The sequence below is a fragment of the Cajanus cajan genome, chromosome 5 (genome assembly GCF_000230855.2).
Source record: "Cajanus cajan strain Asha chromosome 5, NIPB_CcT2T_4, whole genome shotgun sequence".
Classification (NCBI taxonomy): Eukaryota; Viridiplantae; Streptophyta; class Magnoliopsida; order Fabales; family Fabaceae; genus Cajanus; species Cajanus cajan.
Window position 1 is genome coordinate 24,955,496 of NC_138521.1, and position 21,296 is coordinate 24,976,791.

Consider the following 21,296-nt stretch of genomic DNA (forward strand, 5'->3'; position numbering starts at 1 on the left):
ACTCGACATGATGGGAAACAATTTGGTAAGGGTACTCGAAGTTTAAAGATTAGAACTGTGAGTCGAACAGAAGTTGACCAAGCCCATTTGTACATATTGAACAACACTGATGAAGTAATTCCTTACATATCTGAACACATAGATGAAATCAAGATAGCACACCCCCGGATGAATGAGAAATGGGTATTGAATGAACATAACAAGAGTTTCTTAGCTTGGTTTAAGAAAAAGGTTTATGGTGAGGTTAATGCTTCTGATACACTTTTGAGACTCGCGCGTGGGCCTAACAACGATGTCATTACATTTGGTGGGTATGACATTAACAAATATTGTTTCTATACAAAGACAGAAGATGACAAAAGTAGAGTACAAAATAGTGGGGTTACAATTCAGGCTGAGGCTGTGCACTTTGCTAGTACAAAATTAGTTAGACAGAAGATGTCATTTTCTTTTTTGTATTATTGCAGGCTAAAAGAATAGCTGCCCAAGAACGACAGGCCAAGAATGATGCACCCCATCTATTGTCAAGAGGGGGATATGAAAGAAAAAAAAAAGCAAATGAAGAAGGCTAAGGCACAGGCAGCAGGGGTTGAGGATGCTGACCGTGTAAAGTCACCTCCCCGCCATGAGATGTGGATAGCAGCCCGGACAAAACCAGATGGGCAAATGACTTCTGAGTCTGCAAGAGTCGTTGCTAGTAAAATAGTAAGTAAAAATATACAAACTAAGACTCTTCATTTCAAATCATTTAATTCATAAGAATTTTTAATCTTCCTTATTGTTGCAGGAGGGTTTAGTTGAGCAGAGCACCCAGGGCTCATTTGTTTCTGATGGTCGGAATGATATCCTCACAACGGCCATAGGAAAGCCAGAGCACGGAGGTCGTGTGTGTGGTGTTGGTGGTTCTTAGAGCCACCGAGATTTCTTTGGTGGCCGATCATCGAGGAGCACTGTCAACTCTTGCAGTCAAGAGGTTATACTGGAATTGGAGCAGAGATTGAAGATGGAGTTTGAAGAGAAACTGAAAAATATTGGAAAACAGTTTGAACAGAAGTTTGAACTTTTGGCTCGTTCTCAGCAACAGACTGTAGTTGCTCATGATGGTGTTCGAGTCAGTACTAAAGGGAGTTGTGCTGCTCCAGATCCCTCACCGGATCAGACTCACAGTGATGTACCAAACCAGTGTGAGTTATATGTTGAGGATGACCCCCCACGGTTAGTGGCTATTGGCCGAGTATTTGAGGGTGGCTCAACCATCCATGGTGTCCCTCTACAGCCAGACTGGACACGGGTTGTGGTTGACCAAGTTCAAGATGCTGCTGCTCCAGTGCCTTTGCCCAATACAGAGGTTCAACTAGTGGGGCAGGCAACCGGCACATTCTTAGCTTGGCCAAAACGTTTGGTCATGCCGCTTTCAGCACGGGCAAAGGTAATTATATTATTTCTCTTTTAGATTCTTATAATTATATTATTGTTTAACTAATTTTGATTATTTCTTTAGGATTTTATCAATCGTCGTAAGGAGGTCATGAGAGAACCTCATGTTCATGATGCCAATATCGCAGAAGTTGAGGATGATCCCATATCTAAGCTTCTAATCAAATTACCATGAATAAAGAAGCATCCAATTCAATTGCAGTGGGACATTAGAGTTTTTGGAGTTGATAGCTCTGATGTTCCACTATACATATCTCTGCCTGATGCATTAGAGATTGTTGGGGGAAACTGCATGTTAAATATATCTGTCATACAGTTGTGGGCCATGTAAGTCATATTTTCTTTTATGAGTCTAAATTTACAATAATTACATTTAACTTATAATAATTATTTGTGTTAGGTACATGGACAAATTGAGTGTGGAGCAAGCACAAGCAGAAGTATATGGATTTATTGAGCCTCAATCCATCCAAAAATCAGGAAACACTCAGGTCCAGATCCAACAATATATGCAAACATGGATGAGTGACTCAAGAAGACATATATACATGGCTCCATACATTGACGGGTTAGTTTTTTAATTGGTTTTTTAATCATGGTAATTTTTTAACTGATTTGTTTGTCATACAATGTAGGTCCCATTGGCAGTTAATGGTAATCATTCCTAAGGAATATACCGTGGTGTGATTTTGTTCACTTCATCGAAAACCAAGCCATGAAATTAAAAGCCAATTACATGGGTAACTAAAATTTTTTCATTATGTTTTAAAACTAATTATATATATTGGCTAACATTTGTTTTTATTTCAATTAATTAGAATCGTGTCTGGAGCTAATATATTAAGTGGAAGAGCCAGATCATCAAAGTCATTGCATTTCATATACCCTAAGGTTAGCAAATAAATTCATACAATCAATAATATTTAAATTTATTAACTTTGGAATTAATAGTTATTTGTTTCTCATTTTAGTGTAATAAGCAACAAGACTCGTTTGAATGTGGCTATTACATCATGTATTGGATGAAAGCCATAGTTTCTGCGGGTATTATTGATTCTTGGGCACAGGTAATTCATATCAAAATTTATTTAACTATATTTACCTTTAGAATAATTAACATTGCATATTAATGACACTTAAATTACCCTTTCAGGTCTTTCAAGATCCATCTCCATTGCCCGAAGATGAGTTGCTCAAGATAAGAGAACAATGGGCAAATTTTTTTCTAAGTTTAGTTAGTTAGATATTATGTTTATAGTTTGATAGTTAGTTAGATATTATGTTTATAGTTTGATAGTTAGTTAGTTTAGTTAGTTAGATAGCATTGACAAACATGTTTTATAGCTCTTTTAGGATAATAGGATTTACATTGTCATAATTTATGTTTTTTAAGATTTATATATTATTTTCTTTTTGTCATTCAATTTTGAAATACAATTTGAATTTCTATTCTGGACTGCCTGGTTTAGAGTTGGTATTCTGGATTATATTTATATGCAGGTGTTGGGTATATCAATTTACAAACGTTTTTAAAAAAAAACTCCCACAATTTACGTCGGACGTGGCGTTGTCCGACGTAAATTTACGTCGGTCATTGCATGATTTTGCCCCTTTTTACGTCGGTCTGGAAAAATCCCCGACGTAAATTTACGTCGCCTTTTAGAGGCGATGTAAATTTACGACTCCCGTATTAACGTCGGACCCTTTTCCGACGTAAAAGGGTCAAAATACACGACGTAAAAGACCCTTTCTGTACTAGTGTAATGTGTCGGTCCAAAGTATATAGAATGTGTATAGTTATAGATATGGATAAAAATAGGTAGACTTCAAATACAGATTTATGATTTGGCCTCTTCAAAACTTGGTCTGACCTAACTTGTTTAATAAAAAAAAATCCAAGCTTAGACTTTTAAAAAAAATTTATTTATGTAAAAAGGTTAGGCTTAAACTTATAGAAAAGTCTCTTAAGACTAATAAATCAACCTATTTATTTATATAATATAATAAAAAATTTATATATATATATATATATATATATATATATATATATATATATGTGTGTGTATTAAAAACATAAATAAACAAATAAATTTATAAAACAAAAAATTATCAATATTCAAAATATTTTTTATACAATTATTTTTTTTTCATTATAAGTTTATAAGTTTACGAGCTATGCATGAGTACATCAATATACATGGTTACATGTGAATATTCTTCCAATAAAAAATGATTCAATTTTTCTCCTATTTTTCTTTTAAAATTTAAATTTTAATAATATTGAGTAAACTATATTTTAAAAATAATTTTGTTGATTATTAAAAAATTAAGTTTAGTAACCTAATTAACATTAAAAATTTAGAAAGGCTTTTACATAGGCTAATAGGTCATGCCAAACTTATATAAAAAAATTTATGATAAATAATAGATTAGGCTTAGGCTTTAACTTTGCCAAACATACTCAATTTATATATTCAAAGTTTGACCAGTATTCCCATCCCTAGCTATAGATATAATAATTTTATTTATAATATAGAAAAACTAACTAATTTTTTTATAAAATATATAATCTTATAATTTATTCTAATAGTATGAAAATATTAATAATCTTATATTATTATTTTTATATCTTTAATTGTAAATAATTTAAATCTTATTTATATACAATTTGATCCAAACATATCATAATAACCTTTGTAATTAAAAATGGAAAGAAAAACAAATTTAAGAATAAAAAAAAATCAATTGGCATAAAAAGAACTTATATTTGCATTGAATCAATAGTTGATGAAACTCTTTACAAACGAGAGTTGATTGTTCATTGGTTTTTACACTCACAACTTGAATTGGAAATGCAGGCCAAGACTGATAAATTTTTAATTCCAAAAAATACTCATCAAATCAACATTTAGAATCCTTATTGCAAACTGGGATGTTTTTGTTTGAATCCAAAAATTTGCTCCAGATGGGATGTTCTTGCCACACTATAGCCATTTCCTCAATTGGAACACCTTTTGTTTCAGGCAATAATTTGTAGATAAATAAGGTCATGATCACCACAAAACCACCAAAGAAGATGAACAAACCAAACTTCATGTGACAAAGCATCGAGGTGAAGAATTGAGCTACCACAAAAGTACTGATCATGTTAACAGAAACAACAACACTCTGAGCTGCCGATCTAACCTCGAGGGGAAAAATTTCACTAGGTACCAACCATCCTAGTGGACCCCAAGACCAAGCATAACCAGAAACATATACACATATGACACCAACTACTACAATTGCATACCAATTTGGCAATTTTCCAGGGTTTCCACTAGTGCCAAATGCCACAGCAATTGCGATTGTCATAATAATCTATGAACAAAACAAACATGTTAGGGACAATAGTAAATAACACCAATGATATGAAACATTAATAGGTTGTACCTGACAAATCAACATTTGAGCACCACCTGCAAGGAAAAGGCTACGCCTTCCAAACTTATCTACAACAAGAATTGAAATCAGGGTTGAAATTGGTTTAAAGCTACCAATGATAACCGCAGACATTAGAGAAGCCGTGCTTCCAAACCCAATTGTTCTGAACAATATAGGAGCATAGAATGTGATGACATTTAGGCCAGTGAATTGTTGGAAGAAGGGTATGCATATGGCAAAAATGAGTTGAGGCCTATACTTTCGTTCCCTCAAGGTTTTCCAAGGGTGTGTCACTTTTTTTGAGTTCTCACTAGCAGCAATTATATCATTGAACTCTGCATCAACTTTAGTTGTGCCACGAATTTTCTGGAGTTCTTTCCTTGCTTCCTCGATACATCCACGCTCAACGAGGGAGGCTGGTGAGTCAGGAAGACAAATTGAGCCTGTGACAAAAATGAAAGCAGGGACTGCTCCAAGCCCTAAGCTTAAACGCCATCCTTGACCATCAAGTATGTTAGCGAAGTAGTAGTTGAAGAGATTTGCTATGAAGATGCCTATGGTGATTGACAATTGGAAGCACATGTTGAGAGCTCCTCTATAGTTATAAGGGGCCATCTCCGAGACATAGATTGGTACCGACTATAATTCAAATATGCAACGCAGTTAAATAAAATACGCAAAAGTTAGTTTAAGACCATAAATTCTGACGAACATGTGTTCACGACCTCAACCAATTTTTATGAGAGATGTACACAATTTACATTTTTCAATTTTTAGATAGCTTGGGTCATTATGTGTCATTTAAAGATTAGTGGAGACTATGATGATCTTAGACCACTTAATAATTTTAATTTTATCCTATAAAAAAATAGTCATAATATTGCGAAGAAAATAATTAATCTAACTACCTGATTAGCACATCCAATGCCAAAACCAAGCAACATTCTCCCAACAATAAGCATCCATAGGGATATAGCTAATCCATTTAGCAATGCACCTCCTACAAAGAATATTCCACCTATAATCATAGTTGCACGCCTCCCCATCAATCGGGTTATGCTGGATGCTCCTAGACCAGCCACAAGAGCAGTTAAGTACAAAGATGAAGTGAATAAAGTCAATATTTGACTGTTGAATTTGCAATATTGGTTTGAAGAATGTTTCATGGTAGACTCTTGTTCATAGACAGATGGAAAGAATTTCTTCAAGAAAGAATCCATGGAGGTCACTCCACCTATGATACATAAAATCCCATATCACAAACTTCATTAGTCACATGAAACATAGCTCAAAAAATCCTTTCCATTATTTTGAAGAAGAAAAAAGTATCAATTTGAGGGAAATAATGACAATCAAAATCGTGCATTTTAGAAATGCCATCATCAAACAAGTGTTGAATTCATAAATACAATTTGCATGCAAATAAGGTGCAAAATGGTAACTAAAAAGACATTAAAAGCAAAGCAAGAACATTTAATGTCTAAATACAATAACATTGGATTAAATACCTGAAACTCCATGATCATAACCAAAAATTAGGCCACCAGTGGTTGCCATGACACATGTTAGTACCACCCTAAGGGTGAGCTTACCCGAATACCTTGTAGGATCTTCCATGTGTCCTAATATTGCTAGATCTTGGGTTTTGCCTTATATTTACTGGAAAAGTAAACTCTTATTAGATTAATTACATAAACTATCAATAAGAGAAAGAAGATATAAATAGGAAAACGTTGTACTCATTTTTATTTTTTATTTTCATTTGACACTTAAAATAGATAATATTAATTGTAATAAATCTGTCTTTACGGTTATATATCTAATGATTTGATTAGATATAGTAATAGACAGGTATTATACCTAACTCATAGATTAGTTGTACATATAGGAAATATGATTATTATTTAGAGATAACTACAAAGACAAATACATTTGAAGATATCAAAAATTAATATTTTACAAATAAAGCTGTAAGAATTTTTCTAATTACCTTGTCTTAAATCTTGATTTAATACTTCATTAAATAATTTTATAGTATTTTTTTATAATATATAAGTAAATGTTGATGGTAAGTAAACCTCTATTTTATAAATTTGACTTCATATTCTTGAACAAAGCTATTTTGAAGATGTACTATTTTTATTATCTCATTATTTTTTTTAGCTTAAATATACTTTTAGTTCTCATAAAATGAACAATTATTTTAAAAACTTGTATTTATTTTTATTCATCTAAAATTTAGTATCAGTATTTTTTGTCTATGTAAAATGATAAAAAAAAAATTTAGTTCTAGTACAAAAAAATTCTTTGATTTTCATCTTTTAAATCTAAAGTCACTGTTTCTATCCCTAATATTTATTTTAATTTAAATATATAATTTTTTTTTTAAAATATAAAAATATTTAGAGGTGTCACATATTTATTAGGAAGAAACAAACAATATATGGAGAGAACAAAAGTATATTACAAAACGAGTTTTTCTATTTGAAACATATATACAACTTGTATTTATATGCATTATTCTAGAAACATTTGAATTATATATTTCACATAAATATTGGCATGTTATAAAAACAATTATATGTATCACGTAGGGGTAACAAATGAATTCATTTAACTATTATTCATTTAATCCATCCAAGAGTAAATTTATTCAATTCATCTATTACAATAAAAATAAATAATGGATTGGGTTTAATCATTCTATTTAATTTTATAGATGGTTAGTGGTTCATCCACTATTTTTTCAAAATCCATTAGATTAAATACGAGATGTTTGCTATATTGAAATTTTAAAAGACTATTTTAACATAAAAAAATGTTTAATGAATTTTAGAAGACTATATAAGAATGTAATGACTTATAAAGAAAAGAGAGATAAATAAAATATTTTAGAATTTTTTTTTAATTTTTAAAAAATTATGTTTATGGATGGATTGGATATCTATCCACGAAAAAATTATTAATGGATGATGTTAATGTGATGAATACAGGTTTTAATGATGCTAAGAGAAAGGAAAACATCACAAAGATTGAGTTGAAGCAAGATTGATTCAAGTACAAGATTATAAGTGTTATTAGTTAAGTCTTGATCAACTTAGATCTTTGTTAAAGGAACCTTTAAGTTTTGCAAAGTTGAATTGGCCTTGTTAAGTTTTTTTTTTTAATGTTTTTAATCAAATGTTAAAAAGTTAGAATACATATTTTTAGGTCTGGTAATCGATTACCAACAATAAGAAGATTTAAAATTGAAATCAAAATCTTCAACGATTGTATCATATTTTAAAATTTAATTGTTGTAATTGATTACCAATCCATTATAATCGATTACCAGCATGATTTTTCAGAAGAATTTTTTAAAAGTTACAACTCTTCATGAAGAGACATAAAGCAAGATTGATTTTCTTATATAAATATATCTCTTCAAAAACATAAAGAGACAATTTTTGACATGTGAAAATATTATTGAAAACATTTTATTTTGGCCAAACACTTGCAAAAATCTTTAAAAGTTCTTATAGGATCTTAAATTTATTTCATCTACTCTTTTGGAGAGTTTTTCCTGTGAACAATCTTTAATTCATATGTTGTAATCAAGAGAGAGTGTTTCTCTTGACTGTGACTGGAACTCAACACAAAGGAAAGGGATTCCAAGGTGTTTGAGTGCTCATCTATTGTAAAGAATTTACAAAGATAGTGGAAATCTCAAGTGGGTGACTTGAGGACTAGACGTAGGCAATGGTTGATTGAACTAGTATAAAATTGAGTTTGCAATTTCTCTTCCCCATCCTTTTACTTGTTGATTGTTAAGTTAATATCTTAAAGAGATAAACATTTTGCATATACACTTTCAACTTAAAATCATTCTAAGTATTTTTGTTCATGGTAAGAGATATTAAAAAGTAATAGGAGAAAATTTTGAATAACTTAATTCAACCCCTGTCTTAAGTTATCTGAGGCCACTTGTTTAATAGATGAATTAGATGATTTTTTTTTTGTTTTAAATGGATTGGATAGATTGAATTTTTATGTAAATTTTTAATGGATCTAAATTGGTTAATGAATTATTTTTATCCAATCTATTATGATTCGCCTAAAAATTCATTCAATCCATCCATTTGTTACTATCTCTTATGAGATTGGCACTTAACTTTTTAATATACATAAATAGTTAACAAAGTCACATCATAATAAGAACTAAAAGTAAGTGATATCATATTTTACATGAACAAAAATAATAAAAAAAAAAGTTATAAAGATGAAATTTAAAAGTTACTCATTTTATAAAAACTAAAATTCTCTTTAAGTTTTTCTTGTGTCAAATATTTTATTTTTTTATTTATAATTTTTTATTTCTTTTAAATATTATTATTTAAATTTAATCAATTTGAACTTGGTACTTTTTGTTTTTGTTTCAAGTCTTAATACATTATCAAATTACAAACATAGTATTTTTTTTTCGAAATAAACTAAATTTTAAGATTATTATAATTTTAATTTTAAATTTTAAAGTTTGATACATCATATCATTAAATATATTGTCTTAGATTCAAATGAGATCATTTTTATATTTTTTAATTTTACATATCTATTTCTTTTAATAGAATAAAATATTCATTATCAACAATAAAACTATTTATTATCATTTTAATTTACTTTAATTTATACATATTATTTGAAATTATAATTATCCGTATAATATAAAAAGGATTTGTTATTGATCGTTAAGTTGAAATTTAAATTAATTTCTATCAAATCTACCGTGTTTATTTTTTATTTTTTATTTTTATTTATTTTTATTTATAGAACCTTTAAACTCATTAAAATAAATTTTCAAAAGTCAAATCATTTTTGTTGTTACAAAAATGTATATCAAGAACTTCGTCTATTAGTCATGACCAAAAAAGTTCTAACATAATTGTAAATTCATGGGTAACTTAACATCTTCTTTCTTTATATAAAAAAAAAAAAAAAAAAGAAAAAAAAAAGAAAAGGATGTGATGTAAAAGCAAGAAATGGCCAAAAAAAAAAAGTCATGGAGTAAAAACATGTACCAGTCCAGTTCTCTTGTCCAGCTTATTGATAAAGTTAGTTTATCTTTACTCTTACGATTTGCAAAGATTGCATTCTTGTCGTAACTTTCTTTGAATTCTAATTGAGTTCACACTTTGATGTGATTCGACAAGCTAATCGAAAAATTTGTCACAAGATTGATACTCTAACATGAGATTTTGGAACTTATTGGTGGCAAAGGAATGAGCATGAAGCAGAGGAGCAACAACATTATCGAGACCAAATAGGTAATAAATATTGGAAGGTGGAATAAGCAGGTCTTTTTATCAGGTCGAGTTAAGGAGTGATTAAACTCGAGTTGAGAACCTCAAATGAAACGATCACAATTGGAGGAGAAAAAGGAATTAGAGTTTTGTGAAAAGTGTGAAGAGGAAGAGTAACATCCTAACAAATTTAAAGTTAGCAGAGCTATAGATGTTTGGACATTATGTGTTTGAGGTCGTTGTTTGTGACTGAATGAGAACGTCAAGACCTTCGTCAAAGTGTTGGTGACGAAGATGAGGGCGTTGGCTACGGTGAACCCATGTATCATGTGGTTCATATGTGCACCAGCTACAGTAGCGCTATAGTGACAATTTTTTTTAATAAATTAATTAAAAATTTAAAAGTAAAATAATAAAAAATATTTGAATATATTTTAATGTAGTTGTTATAGTATAGTGAAAAGCATTTTTAATAAGTTAATTAAATTTATCTAAAAATATCAAATTATAAATAAATTATGACAGTAAATAAATATTATTTTGATATGTTATTTTTTAAATAATAAATAATACTATAATGAATAAATATTATTTTAAAATTTTAATTACTGTAGCTAGTGCATAGGCGAACCACTTGATACATGTTTTTTACTAAGTCGAGTTGAGGAGTGATGAGACTCAAGTTAAGAGCTTCAATAAAGTGATAAAATCGGAGGAGAAAGACATATTAGAGTTTTGTGGAAAGTGTGAAGAGGAAGAGTTTCATCCAAACAAATTTTAAGTTAGAGCTATAGAGACTATTGTACTCATGCATTATATGATTGATGTCATTGTTAATGACAAAATGAGAACATCAAGGCCTTCATCATTGAGTTTGGGTAGGTGATGAAGATGAGAGCATTATATATTGCAAAAAATATCAAGAGGAATGTCGATGATAAGCTTTTAGAAGAATGTCGATAACTTAATGTGTAGTTATCAAAGAGTTTGTTTGGTTAAAATGAGAGAAAAATGATATGTAAGGGATTTTAAAAACTAATTTACTTTAATAATAACAATTTCAAACTTAGAAACATAAAGTAAGTATATTTAGACTTTATACCAAAAATGTTTTATGTAACACCCTAAGATTTTTCTAATTTTTTATAATTATTAATTAGGGGAAATGGGGATGATTTTATTTTAAGTTGCGATTAATGATTATTATTTTATACATTTTAATAGATTTAGTTATTAAGAGGAGAATAGGATATTATTAAGAGAATAGAGGAGTTTTAGAGAAATAATGTATTATTATATTATATATTAGAAGAGAAGAGACAAGAATTATTATTATTTATTATTCATATTTCATGTTTTTTGACGCTCGGGTGCTCTGAATAGGACGCATCATGAGAACAAGGAGGAGGAAACACCGGAAAGGAGCCAAAAGCGTAGGTAGAATATTTTTGCATCAGTCTAGGTAAGCGGGGAGTGAGAATACTTATTCTTAGGATTTGGGTGTATGCATGAAGGGTAAAGGGATTTGCCCCAATCCCATAAGATTTCTGTTATACAAAATTTAATTTGCATTTGATGTGATTCGATGAGTAGATTTGGAATATGTAATTAATTTGATGATCATATGTTTTAGAGTAATTAATTGAGTGCTTTGTAGAAAAAGGTTAGAACCCTAGAGGGATTGGCCCCAATCCCATAAGTTTTCTGTTGGACAAAATTTGATATGCGTTTGATGTGGTTTGGTGTGTAGATTCCAAATATGTAATTTAGTCAACAATCAAGTATTTTTTAAATAATTAATTGAGTGCTTTGTATGAGGGGGTTAAAATCTTAAGGGGGAGTGTTTGACGAATTAGATGGAAACGATTCTTAGATGTTCGATTAAAAGAATTATGATGGACGACGAAATTAATTATTATAGAGGGAAAATTATTTTTTGGTTTATATAAGAGATTTGAATGATGGCTGTATTTTTTTGCATTTTAGGGATTTGAGTACAGGAAGCGTATTTTGATATGCCAAATGATATTTTATGATGTTTGTGTTTAGGATTGTTTGACAAACAATGGATGACATGATGATGAATGACGTACATACCTTGTGATAGATCATTTTCATGTTGATAGATAAACTTGATGTTGATTGATATAGATGTTGGTGAATGATGATTTAAACGATGAACATGATATCATAGTATAGAAGCATTTGCATGATGGGGACATGCATCATACTTGGATATCTGAGGTTCTGGTGGGAACTTGATGTTGAGGTTCTAGTGGGAAACTAATGTTAGTGTTCTGGTGGGAACACTAGTATGTTGGTAGCCTAAGATTAACTTAGGACTTAGGTAACAACTATATATTTATGATGATGATGATGATGGCCAGGTACCCGATGCATTTAGATATAGGTGCACTTTACATTACATTTATATGTGTGTGTTTGTGAATGAGATGGATGATGTTGTTATAGAAGTTGAAAGTATATGAATGATGTTATAAAAGGAAGAAAAACTAGAGAGAAGAAACAAGATAGTATAAGATGGAGAAAAGAATCTGACTGGTGTATTATCTTTGGGAGAGGACTAACCTATTTATAAGTACATGTGGTAACTGAACAATTACACAATAAAGGAAATAATACATAATGGAAATATAAATGGTAATGATTGATAATGAATATTGGCATCCACTAATTAAGCCACTAATTATTATTCATAACACTCCCCCTTGGATGTCCAATATTTAGAATGTGCCTCGTTAAAACCTTACTAGGAAAACCCTGTGGGATAAAAACCTAGTGAAGGAAAAAGAGTACATCATTCATAAATATTTATTTCTCCCCCTCATGCATACAATCTTTAAGACGACAGAGTCCAATCTTGTGTATCAACTGTTCAAAAACTTTTCTTGGAGTGACTTTGTAAAGAGATCTGCTAGGTTGTCACTTGAGCGGACTTTTGAACATTTATATCACCATTCCTTTGAAGATCATGAGTAAAAAAGAATTTTGGTAGACTATGTTTTGTTCTATCTCCCTTTATGTATCCATCTTTCAATTGTGCAATACATGCATCATTATCTTTATATATAACTGTCGATGTTATTTTTCCAGAAGATAAACCACAAGTTTCTCGTATGTGTTGAATCACAGATCTTAGCCAAACACATTCACGACTTGCCTCATGTAATGCTAAAATTTCAGCATGATTAGATGAAGTGGCTGATATGGTTTGTTTTTACAGATTGCCATGAAATGGCTGTACCACCACTTGTAAAAAAATATCCTGTTTGTGATTTACCATTATGAGGATCTAACAAATAACCTGCATCTGCATAACCATTTAGTTTTGGTTTGGGAACATTTGAATATAATAACCCCATATCCATTGTACCTCTAAGATAACGAAGGGTTTGTTTAACTCCATTTCAATGTCTTCGTGTAGGTGAAAAACTATATCTTGCTAACAAATTAACAGAAAATGCTATATCAAGTCGTGTATAATTAGCAAGGTACATTAGTGCTCCTATAGCACTAAGATATGGTACTTCGGGACCAAGTATTTCTTCATCCTTTTCTTGGGGTCTAAATGGATCTTTGTTAACATCTAAAGATCTTACAACCATGGGATTGCACAATGGATGTGATTTGTCCATATAAAACCTTTTAAGCACCTTTGTTATATAAAATTCTTGATGCACAAGAATTCCATTTTCTAAGTATTCAACTTGTAGTCCTAGACAAAACTTTGTCCTTCCTAGATCCTTCATTTCAAATTCTTTCTTTAAGCAATCTATTGCTTTTGAAAGCTCTTCAAGAGTTCCAATAATGTTTATGTCATCTACATAAACTACAATTATGGTAAATCCATTTTCAGATCTTTTTATAAATATACACGGACAAATTGGATTATTTTATATCCTTCTTGTAACAAGTATTCACTTAGTCGATTATACCACATACGACCTGATTGCTTTAGCCCATATAGGGACTTATTCAATTTGATCAAATAATCTTCTATCCTTCTAGGAGTTTCATATAAATGTTAGCATCAAGAGAACCATATAAATATGCTGTAACTACATCCATTAGATGTAAATTAAGTTTTTTCATGTACAACCAAACTAATTAAATATCAAAAAGTGTTTGCATCCACTACAGGTGAATATGTCTCTTCAAAATCAATACCGGGTCTTTGTGAAAAATCTTGAGCAACTAGTCTTGCTTTGTATCTCACAATTTTACCATTTTCATTTCGTTTTTGCATAAAAACTCATTTGTATCCAATTGGTTTTACACCTTTTGGTGTACGTAGTACTGGTCCAAAAACTTTTCGCTTAGCAAGCGAGTCTAATTCTGCCTCAATTGCATCTTTCCATTTTGGCCAATCATTTATTTGTCGACAATCATTGATGGACTTTGGTTCTTGATCCTCAATATCGTTTATTTCATTTAGCGCTATATTATATGCAAACACGTCATCAATATTGACATTGTTTCGATTATTGAGATCTCTTCATTTTCAATAATTTCATGTACTTGAGTTTCTTCTGGAACTGGAATATTAGTTATGTCAGAGGAATCTTTTTGAGTTTTTACATCCTCAATTTGGTCATTTTGCTCTTTAGCTCCCTTTTTTATTCAAGGATTCTTATCCTTGGAACCAATTGGTCTACCACGCTTCAGGCGTATTTGTAACTCGTTTGTAGTATTAAATTGTCCAACAGGGACTTCGACTCTTATTGGAGCATTAGCCGCTGGTACATATGACTTAGTCACCCTTTTTGGATCTGTGAATACATTTGGTAATTGGTTGGCTAGATTTTGCAAATGAATTATCTTTTGAACTTCTAGTTTACATTGTTTTGTATGAGGATCAAGATGAGATAGTGATAATTCATTCCAACTAATATCTTTTTCCAACTATTTTTGTTCTCCCCCTAATGTTGGGAAAATCAACTCATTAAAATGGCAATCGACAAACCTAGCCGTAAATAAATCTCCTATTAATGGTTCAAGATATTTTATTATAGATGGAGATTCATACCCAACATATATTCCCAACCTTCTTTGAGGACCCATTTTAGTTCTTTGAGGGGGGAAATTGGAACATATACAACACACCCAAAGATTCTCAAATGAGAAATATTGGGTTGCTCACCAAAAACCAACTGTAAATGAGAGAATTTATGAAAACTTGTTGGTCTGATGTGAATTAATATTGCAGCATGTAAGATTGCATGCCCCCAAGTTGACATTGGAAGTTTTGATCTCATGAGTAATGGTCTTGCAATTAGTTTTAAACGTTTGATAAATGATTCTGCAAGTCCATTTTGTGTATGAACATGTGCTACTAGATGTTCAATATCAATTCTAATGGACATACAATACTCATTAAAAACATGAGATGTGAATTCACCAGCATTATCCAAACAAATTTTCTTAATTGGATAGTCAGGAAAATGAGCTCTTAATCTAATTAGTTGAGCTAATAATCTGTCAAACGCCTGGTTGCTAGTTGATAATAAACAAACATGTGACCATCTTGTTGATGTATCAATTAAAACCATAGAATATCTAAATGGTCCACATGGGGGGTGTATTGGTCCACAAATATTACCTTATATCCGTTCTAAAAATAAGATAGATTCATTCCCAATTTTTGCTGGTGATGGTCTAATTATTAACTTCCTTTGGGAACAAGTAGTACATGAGAAAATATTTGATTGAAGAATCTCCCGGCTCTTCAATAAATGTCCGCATGAATTTTCAATTATTTTTCGCATCATGATAGTCCCAGGGTGACCCAATCGATCATGCCAAACCTCAAATTTATTTTGATTTGTAAACTTCTGGTTTATAATAGTATTTGTTTCAATTGTATTAACATACTGCAAAATAGTTTATAAGAGAAAGCAGGTAATTTTTCCAATACTCATTTAAACGAATATCCTTGAAACTTAATAAGCTTTTGTAAGACTTAGAAAAATATAATGGATTTTTAATATGCAACTTCGTTTCTTTTAGTAATAATATATTAGTTCTTCCGGAGCCTTCAATTATATTTGTAGTATGATATAACATTAATTTCTCGCATTATTGAGTATGAGAAGATAAAAATTAATATATTAGAACATTCACTTCAGGGAATGAAATAATGCTTGTTAAAATGGTCTCTTGCATAAAAAAAATCTCAATATTTTATGTCTTCAAGTGAATATAAACCAACTAAAGATATTTCTTTATAAAAAAAACAAGTGAGCTTTTCTCATTATACTTAAAAAAAAATCATCTAATAAAAATATATTTATGTCATTGTTAGGTTGACTTTAAGGAGAAAAAAAAATAATGCTAAAAATTAGAAGAAATTATTATCCTTATAAATGTTGTATAAAAAAAATAAGGAAATAAACATTTATCATAATTTCATTAAATTCTAGTATTTTTGTACAAATAACAATAAATTATAATGTAATGATATCTCCGTCAATTAAAATAATAGACACATAACCTTATGAAAACAAATAATATCAATTCTATCAATAGGATTTGAAATTAAACTCTTTTTAAGATTCAATGACGTAACACGAGTTCAATTACATGACAAGTTGATTATTTCAATCAATTTAATTATGAACAATATCAAATTATAAATGTAGGAAAACTCATAATCCTTTCAAGAAATCACTCAAAACCTAAATAGACTTAAGGACACGCTTCATTAGTCATAATATTTATAAGTGTCTCAAATATAATTCAACATTATAATATTGACAAAATTATTTCACTTCTGGTGGTGGTCTCATTTATATCAAAGGATCAAACTCAATTTAATATATTTATATCAATTTTTTTTTCACTTCTGGTGAAATTTATTTTATTTTTCACTTTTCATATCACTTTCTCACTTCTAGTGAGAAAATTTATTCTTTCATTTTCATTTTTTCATCATTTTCACACTTCTGGTGAGAAAAAAATATTAAAATGTCTTTATTTGACAATGTCTTCTAGACCATTATAAAAATATTTTTATAATTTTTTTTTTATTTTTTCTTTAAAATCAATTGTATTTAAATAAATTTCACAATCATAAAAATACAAATATTCTATCAAATTCATAATATGAAAAATATGATTGCATAATAATGACAATATATATTACGTTAATGAAATATTGATATTTCTCACTTCTAGTGAGAAAAAAATTAATAAATTAAAAGAGATTGAATATTCTCTTTTGATAGCATCTTCTAGACACATTTCAAGGATGTATATAATATTTTTTTATTTAATAATGTCTTCAGGACTACTATAATGTCTTCAAGACTACTTTAATACATAATAATGTAAACAGTACAAATATTTGATAAAATTCTTATTGTGGAAGATGAATAACTAACCTTGAAATATTTGTTTTGAAAAATATGGTTTTCTTCATGAAAATTCTTCATAGCTTTATCTTACAGTTGCAACACCAATAACGGAAAGACTATCATGCTAATAACGTGTTATAAAAGGAAGAAAAAGTAGAGAGAAAAAACAAGACAGTATGAGATGGAGAAAAGAATCTGACTGGTGTATTATCTTTAGGAGAGGACTAACCTATTTATAAGTACATGTGATAACTGAACAATTACACAATAAAGGGAATAATACATTGTACTGACCGTATCGCGAAGCCGAGCTCCAAGCTCGGCATCACAGTGCAAGATGATCCCGGGCACGCGTCGTGCGACGTCAGCTCGGCATTCAGGTGAATCGCAACTGATTCCCGAGGATCTCGCCCATACGAGATCCATTATCTAATCACTGATTACCGAGGATCTCGCCCCAGACGAGATCCGCTATTATATCTTATCTCAGGCCCAGAGCCCAAAGCAAACCTAATTCACTCCAAGGTACGTACATTACTTATACGAGACTATTACTCATACAAACCCTAACTTTGGCATCAAAGTCTCTTTTGCAGGTACCTCCCCCATCTTGGAGTACCAATACATCAAGCAAATGAGGCTCACCGATCTTACTGGACGGATCACCCCTACGGTCAAATTCCGGTAAGAACATTTGGCGCCCACCGTGGGGCCGATCAAGACAACTCTTATCGGCCACTTGCATGGTTTCTACTAGAAGCCACATCAGACGAGCAGCAGACGACACAAGCCACTCAACTACCATGGACAGCGACGCTGCAACCCTGAGGCGGCTGATCGACCAAGTCGAGCAGATGCGACAACAGCACGACGCCGACCTCCAGAACATGCGTGCCCAGCACGAGAATGACCTCGCAGCAATGTGAACCGCTAATGAAGAAGACCTCGCAGCGTTACGCGCCGAGAATGAGCGCATCCGCGCCCAGCTCCCTCGACATCACTCCAATCAACCTCCGCACGACAGTGACGAACATGAGGAGGAGACACATTCAGCCTCCCAATCCCGAGCGACGACTAAGGCACCGACTTCACGACCTGCCACGCACCAGTCTCATGCATCAATGCACAGAACAGGGCAGGGTACCAGCAGGGCCCCCACCCACGTCTCCGAGGGCCAAGAACCCTTCCACCGTCATCCCTTTGTGGATGGCATCATGGAGACCCCGCTACCTCGCGGGTGGAAGCCCCTCCACCTTGACCGCTACGACGGCACCACGGACCCCGACGAGCACATAGACCCGTACACAACTCAGGTAAACCTTTACACTAACGAGTGCCGCATGTTCCGGGACCGCATCGAAGAACTCATCCAGGCAGGCCACCTCGGCCACTACATCCAGCGACAGCTAGGTTCCCGAGGTGGCTCTGGAGGCCGGGGACGCAGGAGAGGTCGCGGGTCAGGAGCTCGCACAGACTTACCCACAGGGTCCCAGCAAAATGCTAATGGCACGGTACAGGCCAAAATAAGTCAGGAGACAGACTCAGCCCCCTTGCGGGGAATAATCAACACGATTGCAGGTGGTTTTGCGGGAGGAGGCGCCAGCAGCTCGGCCCGAAGAAGACACCTGTAGAACATCAACTGCGTCCACTCTACCACCTCGTCCCCGCACCAAAGCTCACCGCCGATCTCCTTCTCCGACGAAAACTACGCCAGCGTCAACCCTAACCAGGACGACCCCATGGTCATCGTTGTGGAGATAGCCAACTAGAAAGTGCAGAAAACACTCATCGACCAGGGAAGCTCGGCTGACGTCCTGTACTGGCCAACGTTCCTCAAACTAGACGTCCCTCACTCTCTCATCCAGCCTCACACGGAGCCCCTAGTCGGCTTCGCAGGAGAGCCAGTTTACACCCGGGGATACGTAGACTTGTTGACAACTTTCGGAACGCCACCGGATACAAGGCGGGTCATGGTCCGGTACCTCCTCGTCGAAGCCAACACTTCCTACAACATCATCATCGGGAGGCCAACCTTGAACCAACTCGGAGCGGTAGTGTCAACCCCACACCTCACCATGAAGTTCCTGGGCAAGGACGGTAAAGTCATCTCCGTCAAAGCTAATCAGAAAACAGCTCGGAAATGCTACGCCAAGAGCCTGAAGACTTCCTCATCGAGCAAGCAAAGCAAGGGGAATCCCCCCACCATAGCCCCTTAAGTTTTTAAGTCTCTCTTCTTCTTTCAGTGTGAACAAAGCTGTGCACTCTTTTCCCGCCTCAGCCTTTGACTGAGAGGGTTTTTAACAAGGCACACAAGCACCATAAATAAAACTACTCCTTTCGCTCATCTCGTATTCTTATTTTCCTGATTATCTAAAGGACGAAAACGAACTCTAACTGTGCAAACTCTGAAACCCGAGGTCGAGTACGAACCTTGACGCTCTCGTTAAAAGGTCGAGTTCGAACCTTAATTAAATAACATATCTCAAATTTGAGGTCAAGTCCGAACCTCGACATCTCCGAGGTCGAGTACAAACCCCGACGCTTTCTTTAAAGGTCGAGTCTGAACCGTAATCAAATAGCAAATTCGAGGTCGAGTACGAACCTCGATGCTTCCGTTAAAGGTCGAGTTCGAACCCTAATTAAATAATCTATCTCAAACCTGAGGTCGAGTACGAACCTTGACGCTCTCGTTAAAATTCGAGTTCGACCCTTAGCTAAATAGCATATCTCAAATTTGAGGTCGAGTCCAAACCACAACATTTCCGAGGTCCAGTACGAACCTCGGCGCTTTCTTTAAAAGGTCGAGTCCGAACCGTAATCAAATAGAAAATTCGAGGTCGAGTACGAACCTCGATGCTTCCGTTAAAGGTCGAGTGCGAACCCTAATTAAATAATCTATCTCAAACCTGAGGTCGAGTACGAACCTTGACGCTCTCGTTAAAAGTCGAGTTCGAACCTTAGCTAAATAGCATATATCAAATTTGAGGTCGAGTCCGAACCTCGACATCTCCGAGGTCGAGTACGAACCCCGACGCTTTCTTTAAAGGTCGAGTCCGAACCGTAATCAAATAGCAAATTCGAGGTCGAGTACGAACCTCGATGCTTCCGTTAAAGGTCGAGTTCGAACCCTAATTAAATAATCTATCTCAAACCTGAGGTCGAGTACGAACCTTGACGCTCTCGTTAAAAGTCGAGTTCGAACCTTAGCTAAATAGCATATCTCAAATTTGAGGTCGAGTCCGAACCTCGACATTTTCGAGGTCGAGTACGAACCCCGACGCTTTCTTTAAAGGTCGATTCAGAACCTTAATCAAATCACTTCACTCGAATTCGAGGTCGAATATGAACCCCGACGCTCTTGTCAAGGGTCGAGTTCGAACCTTAATAACTTATTCGGCGGTCGAGTCCGAACCACATATACAAGAAGTGTGACTCATGTTACCATCCTAGATTTAGAAAAGTCAATAAAAGTGTGACTAGATGTGACACATGTGACTTGTTGGAGTTTGAATGGCTAGCTATGAGAACATCTGGTCCACTTGACGGATGTCCAAACATGATGTACTACATGTCCAATTATGTTCTCATGGGTCATTCAAGCCTAACAAACACATATTTCATTTTTTAGTTACATCCCATAAAATACTATTTACATCTCTAACAAGAAAAATTACAAGGAAATAAATTCTTATATTATTTGACCCAAAAAAACAAGGTCAAAATTAACAAAATATTTACAAGGAAAATATACATAAAGAAGAGAAAATAAGCTACTAAAAGTGCCCTA

At 33.1% G+C, this 21,296-nt stretch overlaps 1 protein-coding gene and 1 long non-coding RNA gene across 4 annotated transcripts; one reads left to right on the forward strand and one right to left on the reverse strand.

Annotated features, from left to right (window-relative positions):
- Positions 1 to 1,592: 1,592 nt before the first annotated feature.
- On the forward strand, positions 1,593 to 2,484 carry LOC145957742 (uncharacterized). Of its 2 annotated transcripts, none has more exons than XR_014433744.1 (3): positions 1,593 to 1,764; positions 1,838 to 2,328; positions 2,409 to 2,484. It is a non-coding gene; the product is annotated as an uncharacterized LOC145957742 (long non-coding RNA). The 2 variants fall into 2 exon arrangements; XR_014433743.1 differs by lacking the exon at positions 2,409 to 2,484 and having other exon boundaries at positions 1,595 to 1,764; positions 1,838 to 2,005; positions 2,073 to 2,305.
- A 1,698-nt stretch (positions 2,485 to 4,182) lies between these two features.
- On the reverse strand, positions 4,183 to 10,340 carry LOC109793293 (sugar carrier protein C). Of its 2 annotated transcripts, none has more exons than XM_083075118.1 (5): positions 9,915 to 10,340; positions 6,453 to 6,519; positions 5,769 to 6,094; positions 4,870 to 5,499; positions 4,183 to 4,797 (listed from the first exon to the last, which is right to left on the reverse strand). In XM_083075118.1, exons 2-5 carry the CDS (start codon positions 6,475 to 6,477, stop codon positions 4,339 to 4,341), a joined length of 1,440 nt encoding a protein of 479 aa, XP_082931244.1. In that variant the 5' UTR covers positions 6,478 to 6,519; positions 9,915 to 10,340; the 3' UTR covers positions 4,183 to 4,338. The 2 variants fall into 2 exon arrangements, with proteins under 2 accessions (XP_082931244.1, XP_020208345.1); XM_020352756.3 differs by having other exon boundaries at positions 6,369 to 6,519; positions 9,915 to 10,339.
- Positions 10,341 to 21,296: the final 10,956 nt, after the last annotated feature.

Excerpts from the sequence above, each read along its gene's own strand:
- LOC109793293 (XM_020352756.3), bottom strand. The coding sequence starts at position 6,477 with ATGGAAGATCCTACAAGGTATTCGGGTAAGCTCACCCTTAGGGTGGTA. Across the intron at positions 6,095-6,368 it reads TTATGATCATGGAGTTTCAG|GTGGAGTGACCTCCATGGAT; the intron begins GTATTTAATCCA and ends TATGTATCATAG. Across the intron at positions 5,500-5,768 it reads GCATTGGATGTGCTAATCAG|TCGGTACCAATCTATGTCTC; the intron begins GTAGTTAGATTA and ends TTTGAATTATAG.